The sequence below is a fragment of the Diuraphis noxia genome, unplaced genomic scaffold (assembly GCF_037042655.1).
Source record: "Diuraphis noxia isolate RWA-SAM2 unplaced genomic scaffold, SU_Dnox_SAM2 contig0003, whole genome shotgun sequence".
Taxonomy (NCBI): Eukaryota; Metazoa; Arthropoda; class Insecta; order Hemiptera; family Aphididae; genus Diuraphis; species Diuraphis noxia.
In genome coordinates, this window is record NW_028301713.1 from 23439584 (window position 1) to 23463416 (window position 23833).

The following is a 23833-nucleotide window of genomic DNA, read 5'->3' on the forward strand; positions in this document are numbered from 1 at the left end:
TATAATGTAGACTCTAGGTATTTAAATCCTTATGGATTGCTTGGATAAAATAAAATAAATATTCATTTTTACACTTACTAGGGTCAAAATAACTATACATGTCTCAAAAGTTTAGTCTACCTTGCAAATAGTCTTAATTATCTTAAAGGGCCTCGCTATACCACATATTTAAGGAGCAATATTTAGGCGATTTCCAATCTTTTCTTCGCCGCCCAGGATCTATGTGTTAGTCGTAAATGAATATTAGTGTGCGTGTGGCTCAATGCGGGTACCGCTTCTTTCCGCACCATACACCAAATAGACGCACTGAACTCTATACATGGAAGGCGCATTGCATATGATTCCTGTATTAGGCAGTCATTTTGATTCCATTAGTGTTTTACTCCATGAAAAGCATGGAGAATAAATCAAATTATTTATGATAATAATAATGATATTGATATGATAAAAACCACGATATAGACATAGATAATAAAGAAATGGATGGGCCATCTCCACGGATAATAGACATACGGTCGAAGCATTGTGTTGTTTGGGGGGCGTGATTTCAAACAGTGTGACGTCAGAATAGACCTCCGCATTCCAGCCGCCAGCCCGCTAATGCAGTAATTCCAGTTTTTCTGTCTTTTTTTGTTTTTTTCAATTTTTTTGAAAACTGTTAGAAAATGTTTACTTTTGACCTCTATAATGCACCAAGGATATTCACTTTTAAAATCAGAAACCACCCCCAAAGTTTGAAATCGAAGCATTATTTCGACTAGTTATGCTGTACACAGACACAAAAAAAAAACACATCATTGTAAAATCAATACATTCATCACTCCGTTCAGAATCTAAAATTCTAACATATCTTATCATACATTTCCAAAAGATCAAAAACTATGCCATGTTTGGATTAATGCCTGTCGGAGAAAAGATAAGTGGAATCATAAGACTTAAGAAGTTTTTGGAAAACGATTTTAAAGTTAATTTAAGAAGCCAATTAATGAACATCAAAATAGAAATAAAATCAACTAAAAAAATGAAAAAAATAATAACATAGATTGTATGTGATTGTAATATTAAAATAACTAGTATTTAAACCTTATAATATTTTTTTAATTATATTAATTGATCCTGATTCTTAATTAATTAATGTCAATATGATGTACCTAAAAAGGTATAAATACTATTATTTAATAAAATATACATGTATAAAATCATAAATCTCATTACAATATTTATTATACATTTATTTAAGTAAAAATTATTAATTGTTTATATATATTTGTAAAATTAAAGTTTGAACTTGTAAATACTTATCTTATTAATTTTGCACAATTTGTTTCAAATACATTATTAATATTGAATGTTTGTATTATAAATTTATATTAATGTATGTATGTAAACTAAAATTCACAAAGCTAAATTCAGTTAACTTTAAATATATCAGTCTCTTAAATAACTCATTACTATTCATTGATATCCATAATTTTTATATGTTTAAGTACGTAATTAAAATATGGTAAACAGAATAACAATCTGAAAAACCCCAGGAAATAATTCGCGATCTTGGAAAAAAAATCTCCAGACCTAAAATATTACTCCTAAAGTTATGATTACAAAAAAATGATTGAAAAATTATTTTTTGAACGTTAATTAGTGTAATTAACACATTATTTATTTAATTAATTACAAATATTACTTATAGTATAGGTAGGTATACTTTTTATTAAAAAAATAAAAACCAATTTGGTGAAAGAAACATTAAATTAAAAATCAATTTAAGTTCTAAGATGAAAATATATATTGAATACGCCTGTCGTCCGTTGCCGTGCAGCCGCGAGAATTTAGGTCTATTGTGACGTCATATAACAATAATCGTTTTTAATTGGCTAGCGGTGTTTGGATTCGACCGTATATCTATTATCCGTGGGCCATCCCTATACCTTAATATACACGGAGCGTTCTGTGATTGAAGAGAACTTATGTTACCACAGTAGTTAGACAGTGGTTACATAGTGGTTGCCGGGTAGCAAAATTTTAAAGCATGACGTCACGGCGCGTGAAATTTTAAAATATGTCAGTCCATTAATTACCATTCGACAATCAACAATCAGATAGGGCATAGAACCATGGATAATTAATAATTTTTAATGATGACAATAATATTGATATAAGAAAATAATAATTGTCCGGTATAAATACAAATTTATATAAAATGAGTGATCTGCAATAGGGCACTATGTCAAAAACTTATAGTAATATAATGTATAATAATATCACAGAATAGAGTCTATTCAATAGATAAATAAATATGATATAACTAATATTAATAATGATATTTTCAATTTTGTTATTGTCAATCATAAACTTAGGTTAAGTCTAGAATGAGGTCTATGTTGTCATTTTGTCAATAGATAATACATGACAAATAAGAATTTATTTAATTTATTTGTCATGATAAAGTATAAACATAGGTTAAATAATAGGTTAATGAATAAGTTTAGTTACATTAAAATTAAAATTAAAAATTACATAAAAACATATTAAAGTTATTGGTTTTGAAATAAAACAAGTTTTGTGTATTTGGACCTAATTTTTATGGTATCATTTTTATTTTTTAATTCGTGATACATTCGTATATCTAAATATTTGAAGATAATTAAATTCGTCAATTGGTCCCTGTGAGTATCTACAATGGATATGTTTTCGATGCAATCGTTTTTATTAAAATATATGTTTAATTGATGCAAATGAGTACATCATTTTTAGTTGTAATTCACAATATTATAACTTAAGAGTTAAAACTTTAATTATTTGATTTCTCTATTCAAGACAAGATACGAATATAGTAATATAATGATTTATTATTATTTAATATTTATGGTAATAAACTGATAAAGCCTATGATACCAATATTCAGTAACCTGTGCTACATTTTGTAACCATATTGGTAACTTAAGTTCTCTTCCGTCACAGATGAAAACAATAGCATGGCCCATCCATTTCTTTATTATCTATGGATATAGAATAATAATTATAATAAACATGATAAGAAATTGAACATACAATGATATGATTTTGAATTTGAATTATTTTGTATTTTTGTAATTAAATTTGTATATTATTATTTATTTTATTTTGTGCACAAGTACCTTAGATTATTGATATTATGAGTATTTTTATTGAGTTTTCTTTGTGTTCTGTTTTTTCCTTCTTTAGTTTTTTGTTTACGAAAACGATCTTATTTAATATGTATTTTTTGTCAGAAAAGATGGTTGCCTGTAGAACAATTAATCATTATTCATTATACATGAATGTAGAATATTAATTATAAAGTTTGCTCAAAAATTAAAAGATTGCACATAGCGCAGCGCTGTCCAGCTATACACAGCCTCTATGCGTGCAATGTGCACTGTCCACTCTATCATCAGTGATCACCCCTACCACCACTATATATGATAGATAACATTCGGGCATCCTGATGAGTTTAAGGGTCCTCACTTAATGAACATTGAAAACAAAAATAATATGAAAACATATAATACATTATATAATATATATATATATATAAATACATGTAAATAGTTAGTAATTAATTAATAGTAAATAATAATTTCAAACTTAATCCATTACCTACTTTTACATCTTACACATTTTGATAATAGACTAAACAAAAAAAATAAACATTTAAACACTAGTTTAAATAGCAAATAAAGCATTCTTACTATATATATATATATAAATAATACAATCAAAATCATATTAGGATTTTGTTTCTTTTAAATTTAAGTCTGTAGGAGGAACTACGTTTTGTATTCTAAGCATAAAAATTAATTACATACCTATACAAACACACATAATTTCAATATTGCCTCACGGTATATACAGATGAGTGTAGACATGGTAAACAAAAAGGACCAACATAGTATAAAGTAATCACATTTTATAATCCTCATGCTATCTCGATGGCCGCCTTATCCTAGTCGTTTTTCCTACACCTGGTGAGAGTTCAGTTATGGATTTTGATAACTTTTCTGTAGATTCTTCTTGTGGTCTGTCTGGGTCAGCCTCTCCTACTACACATTGTTCTTCTGAAGTTGTACAAGATTGCTTGTCATCCTCCTACGAATCTGAGTCAGGCAGGTGATATGATTTCATCTGAGACACGTGGACTGTAGTCGCATATTGTCTCCCTTTTTCAGCTCGCAATGCTGACACACTGTATACGTCATTAGGTAGTCCATGTGTCACAATGAGTGGTCCACGATACTTAGGTTGTAGTTTCGTTGATTCACCCGTTGCCTCAGGGGGTCTCTTTATGTAGACAATGTCTCCCTCCCTGTAAACGATTGGCGTGGAGTGCTTTGTATCATACCAAAGATTCCACATTTTATGCACTTTTGATATACGTTCGCATACCCTCTCCTGAAGTCTCGTAGAATCATCCCATACATAATATTTTACCACATGTCGCAATACGCCATCCTTGAAAGTGGGAAAATAGCCATACAATACATGGAAAGGCGTGTCTCCCATAGTTTTATTATATGCGTTGTTAAGGTTAAACTCCACCTCAGTAATATGCTTATCCCAAGTACGGTCTGTTTCCATAGTAGCTTGTATAACAGGAACTAACTTATAACTGTATAACAGGAACCCTTTCAACCTGGCCATTTGCTTGAGGGTGTCTAACGGAATTTAAAGTGTGTTTTATACCATAACGAGAACAATATTCCCCAAACGCTCTGGATGTATAAGCCGTACCCCTGTCGCTTATGATTCTCCTTGGAATAACAAACTGTAATATAAACTTTTCTAGACTAGCGATAACACTTTCCGTACCACAGCTTCTCACAGCATACAGTTTCACATACTTAGTTAAGTTATCTATCATTACCAAAATATATTGGTTTCCTCTGGTAGACTTAACGTATGGTCTTAGATGATCTAAGTTTAGTATCTCAAATGGGCGTTTCCCTGCTATAATTGGATGTAATGTTCCAGGTTGTTTTCCTAGGGGTAATTTAGTTAAAACACATTCGGGACAACACCGTATATGTAAACGCACGTAGCGGCACATCCGAGGAAAATAATAACTTTCCATTATTTTACCGACAGTCCGGTCCACTGAAAAGTAACCTGACAGGTCGTGAAATCCTACGACCTTTACGCATGGAGTTGAGTGTTAGGTGTGCTGTCCGAAATGCTTCAAATACCAATTTCAACCTATCCAACATTTCCTCGTACGATATAGCAGGCACCAACACATCATCCAAGTACCACATAGCAATCTTTCCCTTCAACGGATTGAGTACCCGTCGCATTAACCTTGAGAACTCATATGGGGCATTAATGAGACCAATCACCATTCGTTCAAACTGACCTGTGTCATCAGGAGTGATGAATGCGGTTTTCGCCTTGGCTGATTCCGTAAGAGGTACTTGCAGGTACCCGGAGGCCAAATCCAAAGTGCAAAACAATTTCGCCCCATACAAGCTCTACAAATGATCATACAGCTGTGGTGTAGGGAATACCCTTCGCACCGTTTAAGCATTAAGCTTTCGGTAGTCCACCACCAGTCTGGGATCACAATCCTTTTTTTGGACTAGGAGCACCGGGGAAGCATAAGGTGAAACGGTATCTGACACAATTCCCGTTTCCTTCCACTCCTTGACTATCCTTGCAATGGTTCTGCGTCATTGATGTAGTACTTGGCTTAACAACGGTTTCTCTGGGACGTGTATGATCAACTCTTCCGGAATGTTCTGCTTGAACCTCCATAAGCATACTTTCTTCACTCGTTAATGTGACCTTAAACAATTTTCTAAAATCATCAAAAATTTGAGATCCGCCATGTAGCTTAGATACCACTGTTTTGCAGGGCCACTCAAATTTGATCTTGCTGCCTCCATAGTGTATGTATCCGGCCAGTTATTGAGTTTAGCAGCCGTACATAATGCACTTAACCATTCATCTGCTACACTAGTGTCACCAGTTTCTACATCAAAATTCTGTATGAGTTGTAAGTGATTCGGTACGAACGACGTAGTTGTTTGGTAGTTGTGACTCTGTCCCATCAACTTGTCTACTAAGTTCCGCATTTGTTCTTCACGTAATCGGTTTTGTTCAAGTATAGCATTTATCAGCTCATTAACGTCGACTGATAACTGTTGATTACTCGGTGAACTCATCTTGCTCGATTGAATAGGACGGTATCCTTATTTTTCTTTTTAATAAAATACGCCAAAACACGAGAAAAAAAATCAAACACACTATAATATTTCAAATGAAAAGTTTGTTATTTTTTTTTTTGCGATCTTATCACTTATCACGTTTGATCTTTGCTTATCAAGATCTCAAACCAGAGTGACAATACAAACTAGTACCAACCTTAGATCATATATATGATCTAAGGTACCAACCGACGACCACGCTTATCGTGCCCTCACTTGATAAAACGATTTACAATTTTTAGGTTATGCACCACGGCTAATGGCTAAACCACGTCGACTTAATTATTCGAAAACAGTCGAAACCTCGAAACACAAATCGTACCAATTAATATATAAACATTTTAAGTGCAACTTTTTGCAATTTTTGACCTTTTTTTCAATTTTGTTGATTGTCGTCATTTCCAATACAATTTTATATATTTTTTTATGTTTTCTCTTTTTTTTTTGTTAGATTATACAGTTACCGGGCGTCATGGCCTATTATTGTCCATCCCGGCCAGTACAACTAATGATTAATACTTAAAACGTTAGAATTATTTTCTTAATTAATATTTATAATTCAGTTCAAGCTATAAGTATATAGGTATAAATCATAAATATTCAACAATAGAATTTATAAATTATAAATCATCAAAAATTATTATAAGTAGGTATACTTTAATATACATAAATTACTTTATAATGTTATTTATACTTATTTTATAAAAATATTAAATTTGGTAGGTAGCTTTAACTTAAATAAAAATTATTTTAGTTTATGCTATCTATGCTATTTACATTTTTCTTACTAAACATAATGAATAAAACGTGAAGAATACCCATGAATAAGGAGCAGATAGAAAATAACTTAAATGTTGATACTCCTCCGAATTTTCCATAAAAAAATCCACCAATCAAACCACCTAAAGATATACCTAAACAAAATATATAATTGATAAACGAAGTTAAATGCACAGTGCAGATAAAATTTTAATCATGATTATTGATTATTGCTAAATAATAATATGATAAAAATTACTTATTTCTTAAGAGGACGCCACACCCACATGTGTTATCTCCATCTTACAAACGTATAACATAGCAAAATCTGTTTAGCGCGGGACAACTGTTCTCCCTCAATATTTATAATAGAATTTCAAAATTTCACAACGCATAGGTAAGAACTTTATCTGTGTCATAGCGTAGTTATTTTTTTGATAACATAAATATAATTAAAGTTATAAGCTTAAGAAAATGCATTTATTTTTTATTTTTTTATTAAATTACTTAAAATTATTGGTTTGTGCTATCAAAAAAATAACGACGCTATGACACAGATAAAGTTCTGACCTATGCGTTGTGAAATTTTGAAAATTCTATTATAAGTATTGAGAGAGAACAGTTATCCCGCGCTAAACAGATTTTGCTATGTTACGCACTTGTAAGACGGAGACAACACATGCGGGTGTAACGTCCTCTTAAGCAATAAATTAACAGTTATTAATAGTTTTTTTTTCCAAAATAATTAACATCATAGATTCTTAACCAGGGGTCCACGGGGTGGATGTGAGTGTTGTTTTAAATAACCTCAAAAAAAAAAAATCTTTTGAAATTAATTCATAATATTATTTGATGAATCTTTAAAGTAGAAACTGTACATTTATAATGTACATTTTTAGTGTGAATTTAATTCAGTGGTTTTTAACCAATGTTCCGTGGATTTAGTTTAAGCGTTCCACCAACATTTTAAAATCAGTGAAGAATAATTTTAATTTTCCAAAGACTTCCAAAACACAAATGTATAAAAGTGTATAAAAATATAGCACCTATAATTTACACTATACCAATTGAATTAGTTATAACTAAAAATAGGATGCTAATGACACCTATATTTTAGATTCTGAGCGGAGCGATGAATGTATTGATTTTACCATGATGTGTGTGTGTTATTTTTTTTTTTGTGTGTGTGTGTTTTCGACTTAAGTTGAACTGTTCATAGGTAGTTGCAATTTTCGATCATGATTAGTTTTTTTTTAAAATTAATATCGATAAAAATTTATTTATGAGGTAGAAAAGTTTGAAAATTAAATACAAGGCCCCTAACATATTGTTACAATAACAGTTGAAAAATAAAATAAATTCATAATCACAATTTTTTTTTTATAAGCATTCAAAATTTGAATTTTAACAAAATACGTAAAAATCACAAATATTCGCAAATTATTTTAAGCTAGAAATTCATAAAAAATTTTCTTTTTAAATCTAAGATTTGAAGAATTTTAATAATCTATAATATATCTTAGACAGACAAACTGTCTCTGCTGGTGTTCCACAAGGAAGTGACTTATCGCCCGATTAGTTTTATATATATACATCAGATATTCCAAAACAACAAACACGACCAAAGCAACTTATGCAGATGATACAGCTATACTCTCCTTCAATCCAGACCCCATTCTATCTTCAAACTATCTCCAAAATCACCTCAATTTAATAAACACCTGGGCAACCAAGTGGAGAATTTTAATAAATCCTGATAAATCTTTCCATGAGTCATTTATATTGCGAAAATGCAATCTCCCCTCGCTTCAACTTGAAGGAGTCGAGATTCCTACATCGAATCTTACGATTACGGTAACGTATCAGGAATTTTACTTGACAAAAGATTGACATGGGGACTGCATTTAAAGTCCAAACGTAAAATCCTTAACAACCACCTTCATCTATTTAGACTGATTCTCAAATCTAATCTATCAATACACATAAAGTCCACACATTGTACAAATCTCTACTCAGACCCATTTGGGCGTATGGTATGCAAATCTGGGGGTGTGCCAAACCTCCCCTACTCCGCACTATCCAAGCTTCCCAGTCCATCACTCTCCGGCTAATAGCCTCGGCCCCTTAGTACGTAACAAATGAAACCCTGCACAAAGAACTAAGAATACCAACAGTTGACCAACTAGCTAAATATTGTACTATAATAGATTTCACTCTAAACTGCAACACCATCCCAATCCTTTAGTCACTCACCTAGCATCACGTAGGTACTCTTCCTCACAACCCACCGCGCCGACTCAAAAGAAACTGATGACGAGAAATCTTATATTAATGTATAAAAAAATTAATTACTGGAGGGTACCATCGCTGGATGATTTCCCTCATCTTGTGCTTCATGTTATTTTATGTATATAGTGTAATGTCAGTCATCTATTTTACCTATTGTATTGTGTAATACAGATTGTAAATTTTCTAAATAAAAAGTTAGAAATTCATAAAAAAATTTCTTTTTGAATCCAAGATTTGAAAATTTAATACAAGATTCTTTACAAGTTTTGTATCACGAATTTTCGTGATTTTTACGTATTTTGTCAAAATTCAAACTTTGAATGCTTATAAAAAAAAATTGTGACTATGAATTTATTTTATTTATCAACTGCTATTTTAACAATATGTTAAGATCCTTGTATTAAATTTTCAAGCTTTTCTACCCGACAAATAAATTTTATCTAGGACCTAGACAGATAAACCGTCTCTGCACAGAATCGTTTTTCGTATACAATGATATAATATCATTGGATTCAAATTTAATTTCATCCATAACAGTAACCTACTGTTTAGCAGGGCGACATCCACGACTTACCCTTTTTTAAGTCATTCTCATCCTATCTTTAGTTAAAACAAATATTTTCAACTTAAATGCTCTGGGATAAACAGAAGCAAGGAAAAAAATAATTATATTAATATACTTTAATAATAAAACTTATTATGGTAGAGATTCTCTAATAATATTATGTTATATGGTACTTACCAAACACATAGATTGCAAGACATTTAATGTACAGCTAGTAAGTCAAAAATTTGTACACAAAACACTTTACACGAAGGACACAATTTTTAGCTAACATAAAGTATAGTAATATATGTTAAGAAGCATAGGTAGCCAACTTGAAGATAAAAATATCCAACACACTGTTAAAGTGAATATAATAAAATAATAAATGCCATAAGCATTATGTCGTACACATACCTACACCTTCAAACAGTGCTCCAGAAAATCCTACCACAGTAGTAACAGCACTTGCAGGAGCGACGATTCTTGCATATTCCATCAATACAGCGTGACACAATCCGAATGTAATGCCGTTGGTGAATTCAACTGGCAGTATCCAAATAGGATTGGTTATAATAGAGTACAAGTAGAACCTAATAGCAAAAGTGAAAAGACCTAACGCCATGCATTGCGAATGGCCAATTCGTTTGATAATCCAACCAGAAAAAAATAAAAATGGCATTTCACCGCCAATGCATTGAATTCCTAGGGCTGAACCTTGTAATGTTTTTATCCACAATTTCTTTTCACTGTGATACTTCCGAGTTAAATCCTCCATATACCTATAAGATAGGCAAATTAAATTCAAAAAATATTTAAAATTTAATAGATATTAAATAAAAAACTAACCATAAAATAGACACAAAAATACAAAATATTATTAAGTTTATAACTTATAAGTTTATAATGTAGGAACTACCAATTTTTGATATTAAAACCTTTTATAATTATAAATAAGTAAATAATTTTTTTTTAATAATAAAAATATAATTTAATGTTAAATAGATTTAAAATTTGCTTTATTACCAAAATAAATAATTCCACACCATAGATGTACAAACACCCATTAGTATGATCCACAAAAAAAATATCACAATATTCACATTATTTAGCAATTTGAATACGTCTGATAGTGTATTTTTAGATCCAATTGTCTCAGTTATCTTCAATAAATCATGTAAACATTTAAGAAATAATTTATTATCGTATTGTTGAGAAGTTAACAGTGTAATATTTATAATTATATATTATTCCTAAATATCTACAGTCTACTAATATACATTAAATTATTGTATAAATACAATAATTCACTAATCTTTTAGTGACTACAGTGGTGCCCAAGATATATTTTTCAGGTGTAGCAAAAAATAAATTTTACTCACCCACCCACTCCCTCAAAAACTCAAAATTATATTACTTAATACATTTTAACATATTTTAATTGATAATATTAGTAAATAGGTACCAACTAATATGATAATTAATAATGAACATATTTTATGTTATTAAACCCACCCACCCCTTATTTTCAAGGTGTAGTGACCGCTACACCTAGTAATAGGGTTGGGCGCCACTGAATGACTATAATGTATTAAATACAAGTAACTTACTTTTATTTTGTAAGCTACTACAAAATCACACATTACGATTATAAAACATAGATAGTAAATCGGTGAGTAGTTCTTGTGAATATCACTATTACTAAAATAATCAATAAGTGCTCCGCCAAATATCGAGAAAAGTCCCCAACTAATAGATCCCCAACACCTCTGTTTACCAAAATCTTCAAATTCAGCACCTGAATAATATAACAATAAAGCATAGGTTAACATATTATATTTGTATAGCTATAAGCAAGGCTGGGCAAGTTAATGATTTTTTGTTTAACTCAGTTAGAATTAAATTAAAAGTTAAGTAAAGAGTTTACTAAAAGTTAAGAATATACTATGGCGACAACGGACGCGTTATCACCATTTACCTCTCCCTACTTTATGTGATCGCCGCGGACGCACGGTTATCACATAACTTGTTCCCCCATATCTCGAGCCGCGAACTTTGTACCTTTTACACATAGACCTTATACTCATAGACGGAACAAGCTAGTAGTTCCCGCGGTAAACGGTGGCTGCGCTGCACATGTTGTTCCATACTTCTGCGCATGTGCGTAGGACAAACCAGGTTGCGCATAAAACGCTTATTATTATCGTATCGTATTAACATAACGTAATTAATTCTAACAATAGTAGTCAGTTGTCAGTTTTTATATTTTTTTACATTTATAATGGATTTGAAAATCGAACATATTTTAACTACGAAAATAAGTAAAAGATGTATAGTTATCGAACAATATAAGTACACGGAATCAAATATTCTTCAAAATGAAACAATTCGATTTCGTTGTACAAACAAAAAATGCAACGTAAGTGTCTTAATTGATAGTAATTTAAAAAATATATTAGAGATGACAACACATTTACATAACCATGAACCGAGTACAAAAAGATCTTTAGCTATAGATATAATTCGAAGTTCTTCTAAAAAAAAAAAGCTACTGAACAAACACATGAAAAACCTAATAAAATTAATAGGAAAGAATTATTAGTAGATAAGTCAGTACTTCACAATGAACTTAACTATTCTGATATTAATTTAATTAGGCGATCCATTTATCGTAGTCGTAAACAACAGTACCCATTATTATTTAACTTATTATTATTAATTATTCATATTTTATATGATTTTTGACAGTAAATTAGGTACTTATATTTTATACGATTTTTTACTTATTCTTATCAATTATTCATATTTTCTATGATTTTTGACAGTAGATTATTTATATTTTATATGATTTTGTTTAATTAGTTGTTGAGTGTATATTATAAGCATTTCATACTACTCAAACGGTATTTTTAATTGAATAATTCTCGCCCAAACAGTATATATATCTATTCCCCCAACGGTAGTTTTAGTTGACTAAACCCTCACTCAAACAGGCTGTATTTTGGGTCGATTCGCCCAAACGGTTTTCCAATAATATTTTCTAATATTCTACGTATTTTAAATCGACGAACCATTATAGACTAAAATATATTCTAGATAAAACAAAAATTCAAAATTAACTTAATTGGTGATATTAAAAAAGTAGAAATTGATTTTAAGTTAACGTAGATAGAAATAAGTTAAGTTAAAAATAAGTTAATTAAAACAGTGAACTAGTAAGTTAAGTTAATAAGTTAACATTAACTTAACTTTTAACTTACTAACTCGTTAATGTCCAGCCTTGGCTCTAAGCAATAAGTCAATAAGCATTATTTATTACATTATTTTTTGTTTATCATGTACCAACCATATTAAAAATGATAATATACACTATACTTTAGGTTTTTTTTTTTTTAATTGTAACTATTTTTAATTTATTGTGATAAATTAATAATTAATTAACTTTAAAATATAGAAACAATCACCTAAGAGATCAAAGCAAATTGGATCTTGAAGACTCCAAGTGATTGCTTGGCCAATCCAAAATAAACTCATAACAATGAAATATTCCCAAGACTGATGAAAACTAAGAATGTTCCAAATATTTGCTTCAAATTTTGTAACAGTAGCTAATTCCATAATTACACCATTCGAGCAGTCGATCTCACATCGAGTACACACTGGTTTTAAACATGCGGGAAATAAAACCTGGTTTTCCTTGAATTGCGCCGAATTCACTTCAAACCCAAAATTGTTTTCTATCTAATAATGTATATAACTTAATAATAAAAATTACAAATAACTTCAATGACATGCAACATTATGATTTTTAGTTAAAAATAATAAAATATGTATCAAAAAATTGGTATTATATAATATATAAATTGTTTGGCAAAGTTTGATTTTAAATCGACCCCATGTCTATAAACTATAGGTAATATTTATTAATTTCGTATATTAATTTCGAATCAGTTTATATTTTGTTCTGATCGAACTTAACAATAAGTGTAAAAATCGATTTTGGGAGAAGTTCACATCACACTTTGTCGTATCATGTAAGTACATTTAATACATGGGTGACATTTGAGTAGGTATGTGACCAACATTTTGTTACCGACTTATTCAATGTACAAAACACGACACGACACGATGAGTTGTGAACCCCCCCTTTATCATAAAACACAAATAGTTATAGAAATTGACTACCAGAAATATCCTTTGTGTATCCATACTTCTACCTATACCAATTTTTGATGCGAATAACTTAATATTTACAATTTACCTGATTTGTTATGCTTTTGAACAAAGATACATTGAAATATTCAAGATTATTGTTTGTATCTGTGTTATATTGAGGTATACAATAATCCATACCCCAAGATTTACATATTTCATCCCGAAATGATTTATTTGGTTGACAAAACAACTAAAAAGAATACATACAAAACGTATTGATTATTCATTTGTGTATTTATTAAGCTTTTTAATTTATTTTACTAAAAATTACAAAAAATTATAAACAGTACGTTATCACATACATAATAAAATACGAAAAATTATATGTTAAAATTGTCTATTATTTTTTATTTTACCAATTGATAACGTACTTGACATGTAATTGACACAGAATTGTTTATTAAGAGTTTAGATAGACTGTCATCGCATTCAGGCAACTGCAGGTCAGCAACGTTTGAACAAACGTCCAATACTGTTGTGGTATTACAACTTAAAATCGCGGTTGTTTTCATTGGTAGTTTTTGAATAAAGTTTAACGCAAATGCTGTTATACCACATATCAAAACAAATACTAAAAACATGATTCTTTTCACTCGAAATCTATCAACTATGAATCCAATAATAGGCTTTACTAAAAAGGATAAAATAGATAGATATGTGTAAAGGTAACCAACTAACATCGGTGAATAGCCCATTTGTTTAGCTATGGTCGGAGAAAATCCTACGATTGAAGCAACACCTGAAATCCAGTTATATAGTTTAATCCATAAGCTTTTTAGGTATTATAATTGGTTTATGATAGAATATAAATTATAACTATCTGAAACTCAAATGTAAAAATATGGCAGTAATTCAGTGACACATCTAGGACTAAAATGTTAGACGAAAAGTAACCTGTTATAGGTTAGATTAGGTTAGTTACACTACCATATTATTCACTTAAAAATATACAAAAAAAGTTGGACCAGTGGGAACCACAATGCTGTATATCAATATTGTCGTATTATGTTTTTGTAATGAATATGTTTGATTTGAAATGTATATATAATATAATATAGTAGTGTATAATATTTAGACATGTAGTATATATAACAATTGTAAATCATTGCAAATGAAAAACGATTCTATAGCATAACGTATAAATAATCAAATCAAAAACTGCTGAATATCAAAAATTGAAGACATTTTAAATTCAAACACTCATAAAAATTGAAATGTATAAACATGGACCTAAGAAAATTTCAAGTGTCTTAGATTTTAAGTTACACCAAAGAAATTTTTTTCAAAAATTCGTTTTGCATCAAAATTGCCATTATTATTCATTCTTTTTTTCCGACGCTTTGGAAAATAATAATAATTTAAGTTGAATTTTAAAAGGTTTATTCATATTTTTGAAAAAATTGAATATTTTAAATAGATTTCAATTGAATACATCCTCATTCCTCATCGCGAGAAACCGAATTATATGCATTTGAGGGATTTAAATATCGGTGTTACAAATATTGATTTCATAAACACAAATTTTGTTTTGCATAACTTAAAAACCTATTTAGATAAGGGTACGTATGAAACATTTTATTTAAACTTTAATTGAATAGTTTGGTAGGTATTTAGGGATAAGGTACTGTGCAATTTTCTTACACTCTTGCGTATTATTAATTTAAAACTTTAATATTTTGTATAATATTATACATAGATATCAAGATATCCAACCCAATGTCACCCATGTCAAATATTTATTCAATATATATTGTTTTTAAATAAGGTAGTAAGTAAAAAAATTATTGTATGATATATTTTAACGTTATTAACTTATAGATGGGACTTTTCTACAATTTTTATCGTATTTTGTAAATTCTTGGTGATGCCTAGGTATAATGCCAGTCATTACTCATATAACATTGTCTGAGATTCAGCTTGCAATAATATTATATACTTCATTTAACTATAGTTGAAAGTATTTGCAAAATAACTAGTTGTCATTATAAATTTGATATTATTTAAAAATGTTTATTATTAATATTATGTTGTTATACTTACCACCCAAATAAAGAAAATAGTGAAATTTCATCCGCAACATACGTTTATTTACTGAAAACATTTTTTACGGAGTTTTGAAATTGTTGACTTTTTAGTTTTGAATCTTTAGTTTCCGAATACCTTAAAATTTAAAAAATATTATTAATTATAAAATAAAGGTCAGAAAGATGATGAGAAAAACGAGATGGAGTATTATTAAAATGATTGACGACATGTAAATAATTCCAAATATAGGTAGATAGGTACTATAAATGACAGCAAGTTAGAAACACACATTATACATCAAAGCATAGGTAAAAAGAAATAACCAAAATATTTTGGCCATACATATATTGGTTAAAAAACCACATATCGTATACTAAATTATAGATTCTGTTTCATCAGTTTATTTTATAAATAATAAGCGTATCAAATCAAATAAAATTAGTTGATACCTCTGTAACTTACAGTGCTTATTTTTTTAAATGTTTAATGCATACATTATTATTGTTTTGCATCGATACAATACACCGTATTCACAACTATTGTCCATTTTTAAAATTAAACATTAAACGCAATTACTTAAAAACAAGAGAATAAAACATGAACAATACTACAGCAATCATAACTTTGATTAGGTAACTCAAAAATCGTAATTCAATATTTGTAAAAATTTAATATCATATTACCTATGATCATCATAGATATTAACATTGGATATAATCATATTATTTTCTGTGGTATGTCAGTTAGAATATTTTCGAAGTTCTTCCATTGCTTCTCTATCTATGGTAGGTGTATTTATGTTTTATCATCACATTCACTTATTTTCAACATAGACATTAAATATCTTTAATATCTATATGATTTTCAACCAAGGTGGATTGATATGAACTGATATCAATCCACCTTTTTAGATCAATATTCCCTCATTTAAATTGCATGAAAATGAGGGAATATAATATATCCATTACCGTGATTAGATTGATTAGTAACGAACATCATGAAATGACGAAAAACACGATACGACGGTAAAAACGCGGTATGACTCAATGGAAATAATACGACACGATGTAAAACACGAAGGTGTGCAAGCGTCTTTAGTTTGGAATGTTTGTGTGATCAATTTATTTTTAGTTGTGCTTTTAATAGGTACCCACCTACCTAGATATTTGTGTATTTACATTTAAATTAGATATGTTTGTTACTAATTACAATTGAACACCTGCTCTAATTCTTAGGTATACATATAGGTACAAATGGTACAATAATAACTGATATAAGTAGGTACCTACTTTAAATTATAAATAATATAACTTATACTAATGTAGACACAATAAAATTATATTATTGGGGGGAGTAGTGGCCGGGTGGATTAAAGCGATGCGCACCGTCGCATGTCGCCAGTTCGATTCCCGGTCATGGGCCGCATCACTTTCCGGGCAGTTCATGCTTTCTGGAAAGTGAGGCCGCCGCTCCCCACCTGGGCATGGCAGAAACCTACGGGTGCCTCTTCGAAATTCTGCCAAAAACATCCACGAGTATCAAAAATCAACAGTTTCCTCCCCGACAGTTCCACAGGCTAATGGCTAATTGCCGAAGCCTCAACCCCCTCCCCCCCTCAAAAAAAATTATATTTTCAACATTCTCCGATATCCGCATTATTTAGATTTTAGTGTAGAGAGTAAGTTTTTCAACATTGTCAAGCACAGTTATACAAGCAACAGTCACTATAATGATTTATTATTGAAAAAGCACAAAAAAATTATATTAGTGACTTTAAAAGTTCAAGCCTCGAGGTTATATTATATTATAGTGAATTATTATTTTTTTTAAATCTCAATGTTATTATTGAAGTCGATAATAGTAATTTTGAAAACATAAATAGATATTAGGTACCTAAATAATGTTTTTTTATATTTTATACTGTATTACTGTATGTTTTTTTTTTTGGCAATGGCTCTCACTGTATTATTTTCATGTGTAATTTAATTTAAAACGTCAAGCAAGGTTAACAGTTACGTCGTGTCGTGTGGCTATTTTAGTATTTTGTCGTATTCTAATTGGCATTGGTAACCAATAACCATGATACATTGATATAGAACTTACCTACTAACCATGGTCCACCAGGACATTTTAGAGTTGGGTTAAATTCAACTTTTAGACACGACAATACAAGATAACATAGCCTGCAGTGAACTCGGCTTTAAGCTGGGTTACAACGTGCATCGTGTCTCATCAGCCTCCTGAATGAGTGACACATTTGTTTGACACCCAGTTCCGTTGCTTGGGGGGGGAGGACTTAAGACTTCCCCCAATATATCAAAACTAATGAAACCGGCAATATCCTAGCCCAGCAATAAAATATAGTAACCCCCCACCCAAAAAAAAAAATCCCGACTATGTAAGTATGTCACCAGCTGTTGATAATTAGCAGATATTACCTGTTTTAATTTTTTCGTAACTCTTATGTATGATACCTAATGATATAGCGCGGATTATAGTTAGATTGTATTATACTTTTTGCCGTATAGCTAAAGTATAGTTACTAACGACTAATGAGTAATGAGTAATAGTTACCACATCATGTGATGTACAAGAAATACGTAAAAAAGTCTTTATTTTTTTTTTCACAGCCGTGTAACAACAATGGCATGGACGCATGAATGAACATCGTTTCATTAACACCATACACATATTATGGCGTCATATAAATTACCAGATAAGTAGTAAACATGAATTAAAGTAATAACGTAGAATTAATTAGTATAACAATTGAATAAAATTATGAATAATTAAAAAATATTTATATTAATTTAATCAATTGCATACAATTATTATTATATAGCTTAAAATTAAGCTTGGTTTATAAACACCAACTAACATTTACGGGGATTAGAGATAGAGATTTAATAGGTACCTAGGTAATAAAGTTGAAGCACTTATGGACTTATGCCTACCTACCTATCTATATCTTTATAAAATTAAAACTCTTATTGTAGAATAATATTATATGCATATTTATTAGGTATATAATTTTGGATACCTACTTATCGGTTATTGTGACTATCTCATCTACATATATACGGGCAATTAAAGACAATATATAAACTAAATACAACTATTTACTCTAACTAGCTGTTGGCGTGGTTATGATGTACAGAATGCTGGATATAACCATTTAACCGCTAACCTTTATAACTGGTGCTCAGTGCTCACTCAAATTATAATGTCAAAAGGTTGTGGGAATGCAACAAAAAAATGGTAAGACAAATAAAAGGGTACGGATCGTCAACATCTAGGCAATTATTTGGTTGAATTCAAATGTGGTGTCAAAAGCACGGTAATCCATTTATAGGCATTTTAAATTGCATTATTGAAAATTTTAATTAGGTATTAATTTTTAATTTTGTTCCCAGTTAGGTAGTAGTATTATTGCAATAGTCTCAATATAATTAATGATATATATTTTTTTTAAATTACATCGCTTGAAGATAGTCTCGATAACCGATGAGAACCTAATGTTATATTATACCATTAGCTATCCATACAAAAGTATAACCACTTGAAGTAAAGATTTAAAAGTATCCGTTACATAATGTAACGATAAGACACCTAAAATTTACATTGGTTTTCTTTTTGTACAAACATGTTGAAGGTCTATAAATATTTGACATATACAGAGTATACCAGAAGACCTGACAAACTAAATAACTTTATGGTTTTTACTTTTATTGCAATGAATGTATTTAATTTAATTTTTTTCAATATAATTTATTGTTTAGTACGATGCTACGTGTAAAATATTGAAGATAAAACATAATAAATTTTACTAAAATTGTTTTTGAAAATATCAAAATAGCCAATTTATAAATCTGGTTGTAGAAACTTTTGATTGTAAAACATTCATCAATGCTTAACAAAAATAATGAATTTAATTCGTTGACCGCCACGGTTTTTTTTGTCTTGTAACTCATAACCGCCATGAGATTTTATTTGAGATCTCAAAACAATTACTAGTACTGAATATCGAGACTCCATATGAGATCTCACCGAAATCGATTTTTGGTGAGATCTCATACGGAGTCTCAATATTCGGTACTTTTTGTCGGATTTGAAAAGTACAGTGTTGCCACTTTCAGATGGTGTAATAAGCTTGCAGATATCATTTTTAGTTTTTTTTTTTATCAATATTTGCTTAAATCGTCAAAACTGTTGCCAAGTAAAACCCCCTTGGCGGCAGGGAGTAAACTGGTGAGATCTCATACAAGAGCTCATGGCGGTCAATGTGTTAAAAAAAATGTTAAAAATTAAATCACATAATTTAAATAAATGTTTTTACACTCGAAATATTTATAAAAACCAATCTTACGAATTGGCTATTTTGATATTTTCTGACAAAATTTAAAGCAGATTTAAGGTCGCCACCCACTGCAGCGGTAGCGGTGGCGGTGGCAGTGGCAGTGGCGGTGGCGGTGGCGGTGGCGGTGGCGGTGGCGGTGGCGGTGGCGGTGGCGGTGGCGGTGGCGGTGGCGGTGGCGGTGGCGGTGGCGGTGGCGGTGGCGGTGGCGGTGGCGGTGGCGGTGGCGGTGGCGGTGGCGGTGGCGGTGGCGGTGGCGGTGGCGGTGGCGGCCAAATGAAGCCGGACTCAATTTTACCGCCACCGCCAAGACAAAAGAATTTTTCCACCACCGCTGCAGTGTGTGGCGACATTTAACATTTTTATTTTCAGTATTAAAAAATAAAAACTACAATACTATACGTAACACAAGCGCCTGTAAATGATAAAAAAAATGTATATTAAAAAATATTGTTTAAAACAAAAGTTATTTAATTTGTATTCATTATTTTTAATTAAATATAGGTACCTATACTATTATAATAGATAAGTAAGTAAATTGTATAGTTATTAGTTATTATTTAGATTTGGATATGTATATAAAATATTTTACATACCTCTATAGTTATAATATTGAGACTTGGTGAATACATTATAGGAGACATGAACAAAAATAATAAATTGGTACTTGTAATTTTCATCGTATCGTAGCTGTCTAGGTAGATATTCTTAAAAATATTATACAAATATACGTTTACATTAATACAAATAAATCAAATTGTATACCAATCAGTAAGTAGGTACCTAACACACTTTATTACAATTCAATTATAAATACATTTACATAATATTGTGTTGATACTTGATGACAATATTATTGTCATCAACATTCTAAAGTCTGTTGCCAGAAAGTTTTAAAATAAGGTAGCGTTAGTAGAGAGCGCTTGAATCGCCTAGATCACTATTATCTTATTATTATGTATAAGAATATAAGATTATTACATAATTTAAGAATAATATGATGTAACATTATTTGCTATCTATACTCTATAGTCGTATGTATAATGTATAAGATGTAAGACGTACTAATATTAGTAGGTACCTACTAATAGTACCAGTGGCGTCAAAATAATATGTAGGTAAGTATGACTGGTCATAGATGATTTTAGTAAGTAGGAGGGTTATCTTTGTCATTCTAAATATATTATGATGATTGTATTAGACATTACAGTTAATGAAGAATTGCAGTTAAAGAACTAAAAGTCGATATTATAAAAAACTATACTTGATGTATGTTAATGTAATTATAAGAAATAAGTGTATCAAAATTTTATGTGGAGGTGTCTAATGTAGTAATGTCATTGGTAAAATGTTGAACTTTGGCGCCACTGAGTAGTGCTGCAGAAAAAGTTAAAACCTCGCTAAGACGAAATCACTCAAGATCGTCCAATGTCTTAACGGAATTTCCGACTTGACAGGGGGCTCAAAGGTTCAATTTTCATTTCCACCAAATCTATTTCTACCTATATTATTGACTTGGAGTTTGAGAACTCCTAGGCCCTAGCATATCTGTAGTGCATCGACCGTTGATTTAACAATGACCATTTAATATTGAAGATATCATAAAGAGATAATTGATTTTAAACGTAGAAACTAGAAAACCTACATATATTATAAATAAAATAATAACAATTACAATTTTTAAATAAAAACATTTTAAATTTTAAATGCATTTTACGTAATGGAATTCATTACCAATAAATGTGGTGAAAAAATGATTGTGTTTGATGGGTTCAAATTTAATTTTTCGTACAAGTCGGTCCAAACAAATACTTCATAATATCGCTGTTTCACCAAAACTTGTACCTACCACAACTGTTTATGTTGATAACGACAATGTTTCAATCAGTTCAACAGGTATACCTAAGTAGATTTGGCGGAAATGAAAATCGAACCTTTTTCGTTTTGGCGGAAACGAAAATCGAGTTTTTTTTTGCGAAAACGACATACGCTGTTTGAATCGGCACCATATAAATTGTTCGTATTATCAAGGCAGTGGCGTAGTTATGGGGGGGGGGGGTGATGTGGATAGATCATAGATCCCCCCAGAGCCTTTTGACTTTAATGCATTGACTTATATAGGTACTGATATGATTACTTGGTTATAAAATTACCCATATTATGTCATAAATTATAATCATGGATATAATCCACTTATACATTTTATATAAGATCGATTGAATGGATTAACCTGTAACCATGTTAGCTGTCACAAAAATGCACACATTGACACAGAGGAAATAATTAACTAGTTAGCTAAAAAACCAAGAAACAATTTTCTTTATGATCTTATTTTATATATTAGAGTGTAATACATGTTTTAATTTTGAATTTTGAATTACTATTTATTTATTTTTAATGTGTAAGTAGTATTAATAGCACAATATATTTTTCTTAAATTTTTGTTTTGCATCATCGTTCTTAACTAGCTGAAATGCGTATATTTCGAAAAAAAAATTCAAAAAATGTGCTGGGTAGCTAAAGTGAATTTATGCCAAAATTTCTATTGCTTATTTTATTTATGGTGGGGCAATAGCAAACAAGAGTGGTGGGGAGATACTAAATTGTATAGTGTATACGGTGTACTGGCGGTAATAAATAAGTGCAATTTAACTGTGTATAGAATTATGTTAAAAAAATTAAAAGAACTGTTGGGGGTGTGGGGAGGGGGGCGTAGTACCACTTTATGTTTAGCCAATAAATTATATATCCCCCCCCAGAACAAAATCATAACTACGCCACTGTATCAAGGATTCCGTCTTACCTACCAAAGTTTAGCTGTAATAGTATATTATATTGTAAAGCTAGTATAAGAGACAAAAATCAATAGACAAAACTGGTATTGTACCGTAACTTGTTATTGTTTTATGACGCATAAATTGGTCTAGAAACCTAAATATTATTCTTATTTATTGTGACTGTCACTGTCCTGTCATCACATTTTGGAGGAAAAAAAATTTCAATCTTCAACTTAAGGTGTCTTTTCTAGTTGGAAAACGAAATTATCTGGTGTAAAAAGAAAAAAATATTATTTTTTAATGGAAGCAAAAAAATAAAAAGCGGGAAAGTAGATAACCACTCTGCTGTACAGTTAGAATCGAATGTGTTGACTACATATCGCCATTGAATAAGTCATAACTGTGCACTATGAATTTATTTATTTTTAGTTTAGTGAAAATTAGTGCATCTTTAGTAAGGTAGGAGGTGGTGACATTAAATTGTAATATAAATATTACAGAATTTACATAATAAGTATTTATGCTTGTACTTTAAGGGTAAATATTTTAAATTAAATAGTTAATAAATTATAATTTTTGTATGATACATTATTATTCTATTTTTAATAAAAACTGGTTTGATTTTTTAAAAAATAACACATTAGATATTATT

The 23833-nt window shown here is 30.2% G+C and overlaps 1 protein-coding gene and 1 long non-coding RNA gene across 3 annotated transcripts; one reads left to right on the forward strand and one right to left on the reverse strand.

Annotated features, from left to right (window-relative positions):
- Nucleotides 1-45: 45 nt before the first annotated feature.
- Nucleotides 46-23781, reverse strand: LOC107167813 (major facilitator superfamily domain-containing protein 6-like). 2 transcript variants are annotated; one of them, XR_016191170.1, is made up of 10 exons: nucleotides 21001-23781; nucleotides 16066-16185; nucleotides 14397-14764; nucleotides 14072-14215; nucleotides 13275-13551; nucleotides 11421-11608; nucleotides 10837-10973; nucleotides 10228-10592; nucleotides 3138-3264; nucleotides 46-344 (listed from the first exon to the last, which is right to left on the reverse strand). XR_016191170.1 is itself a non-coding variant. In XM_089224637.1 (9 exons), the coding sequence occupies exons 2-9, from the start codon at nucleotides 16124-16126 to the stop codon at nucleotides 6969-6971; spliced, it is 1704 nt and encodes a 567-aa protein (XP_089080763.1). In that variant the 5' UTR covers nucleotides 16127-16185; nucleotides 21001-23781; the 3' UTR covers nucleotides 6851-6968. The 2 variants fall into 2 exon arrangements, 1 of the variants encoding a protein (XP_089080763.1); XM_089224637.1 differs by lacking the exons at nucleotides 46-344; nucleotides 3138-3264 and adding an exon at nucleotides 6851-7132.
- Nucleotides 12061-18864, forward strand: LOC149057064 (uncharacterized). Its single transcript, XR_016191171.1, has 2 exons — nucleotides 12061-12229; nucleotides 18681-18864. It is a non-coding gene; the product is annotated as an uncharacterized LOC149057064 (long non-coding RNA).
- Nucleotides 23782-23833: the final 52 nt, after the last annotated feature.

Bases quoted from the DNA above. Each gene is read 5' to 3' on its own strand.
- LOC107167813 (XM_089224637.1), bottom strand. From the start codon at position 16,126: ATGTTTTCAGTAAATAAACGTATGTTGCGGATGAAATTTCACTATTTT. The intron at 14,216-14,396 runs GTACGTTATCAA...TATTCTTTTTAG, and splicing joins CTGTGTCAATTACATGTCAA to TTGTTTTGTCAACCAAATAA. The intron at 11,609-13,274 runs GTGATTGTTTCT...TATATTATTCAG, and splicing joins AATTTGCTTTGATCTCTTAG to GTGCTGAATTTGAAGATTTT.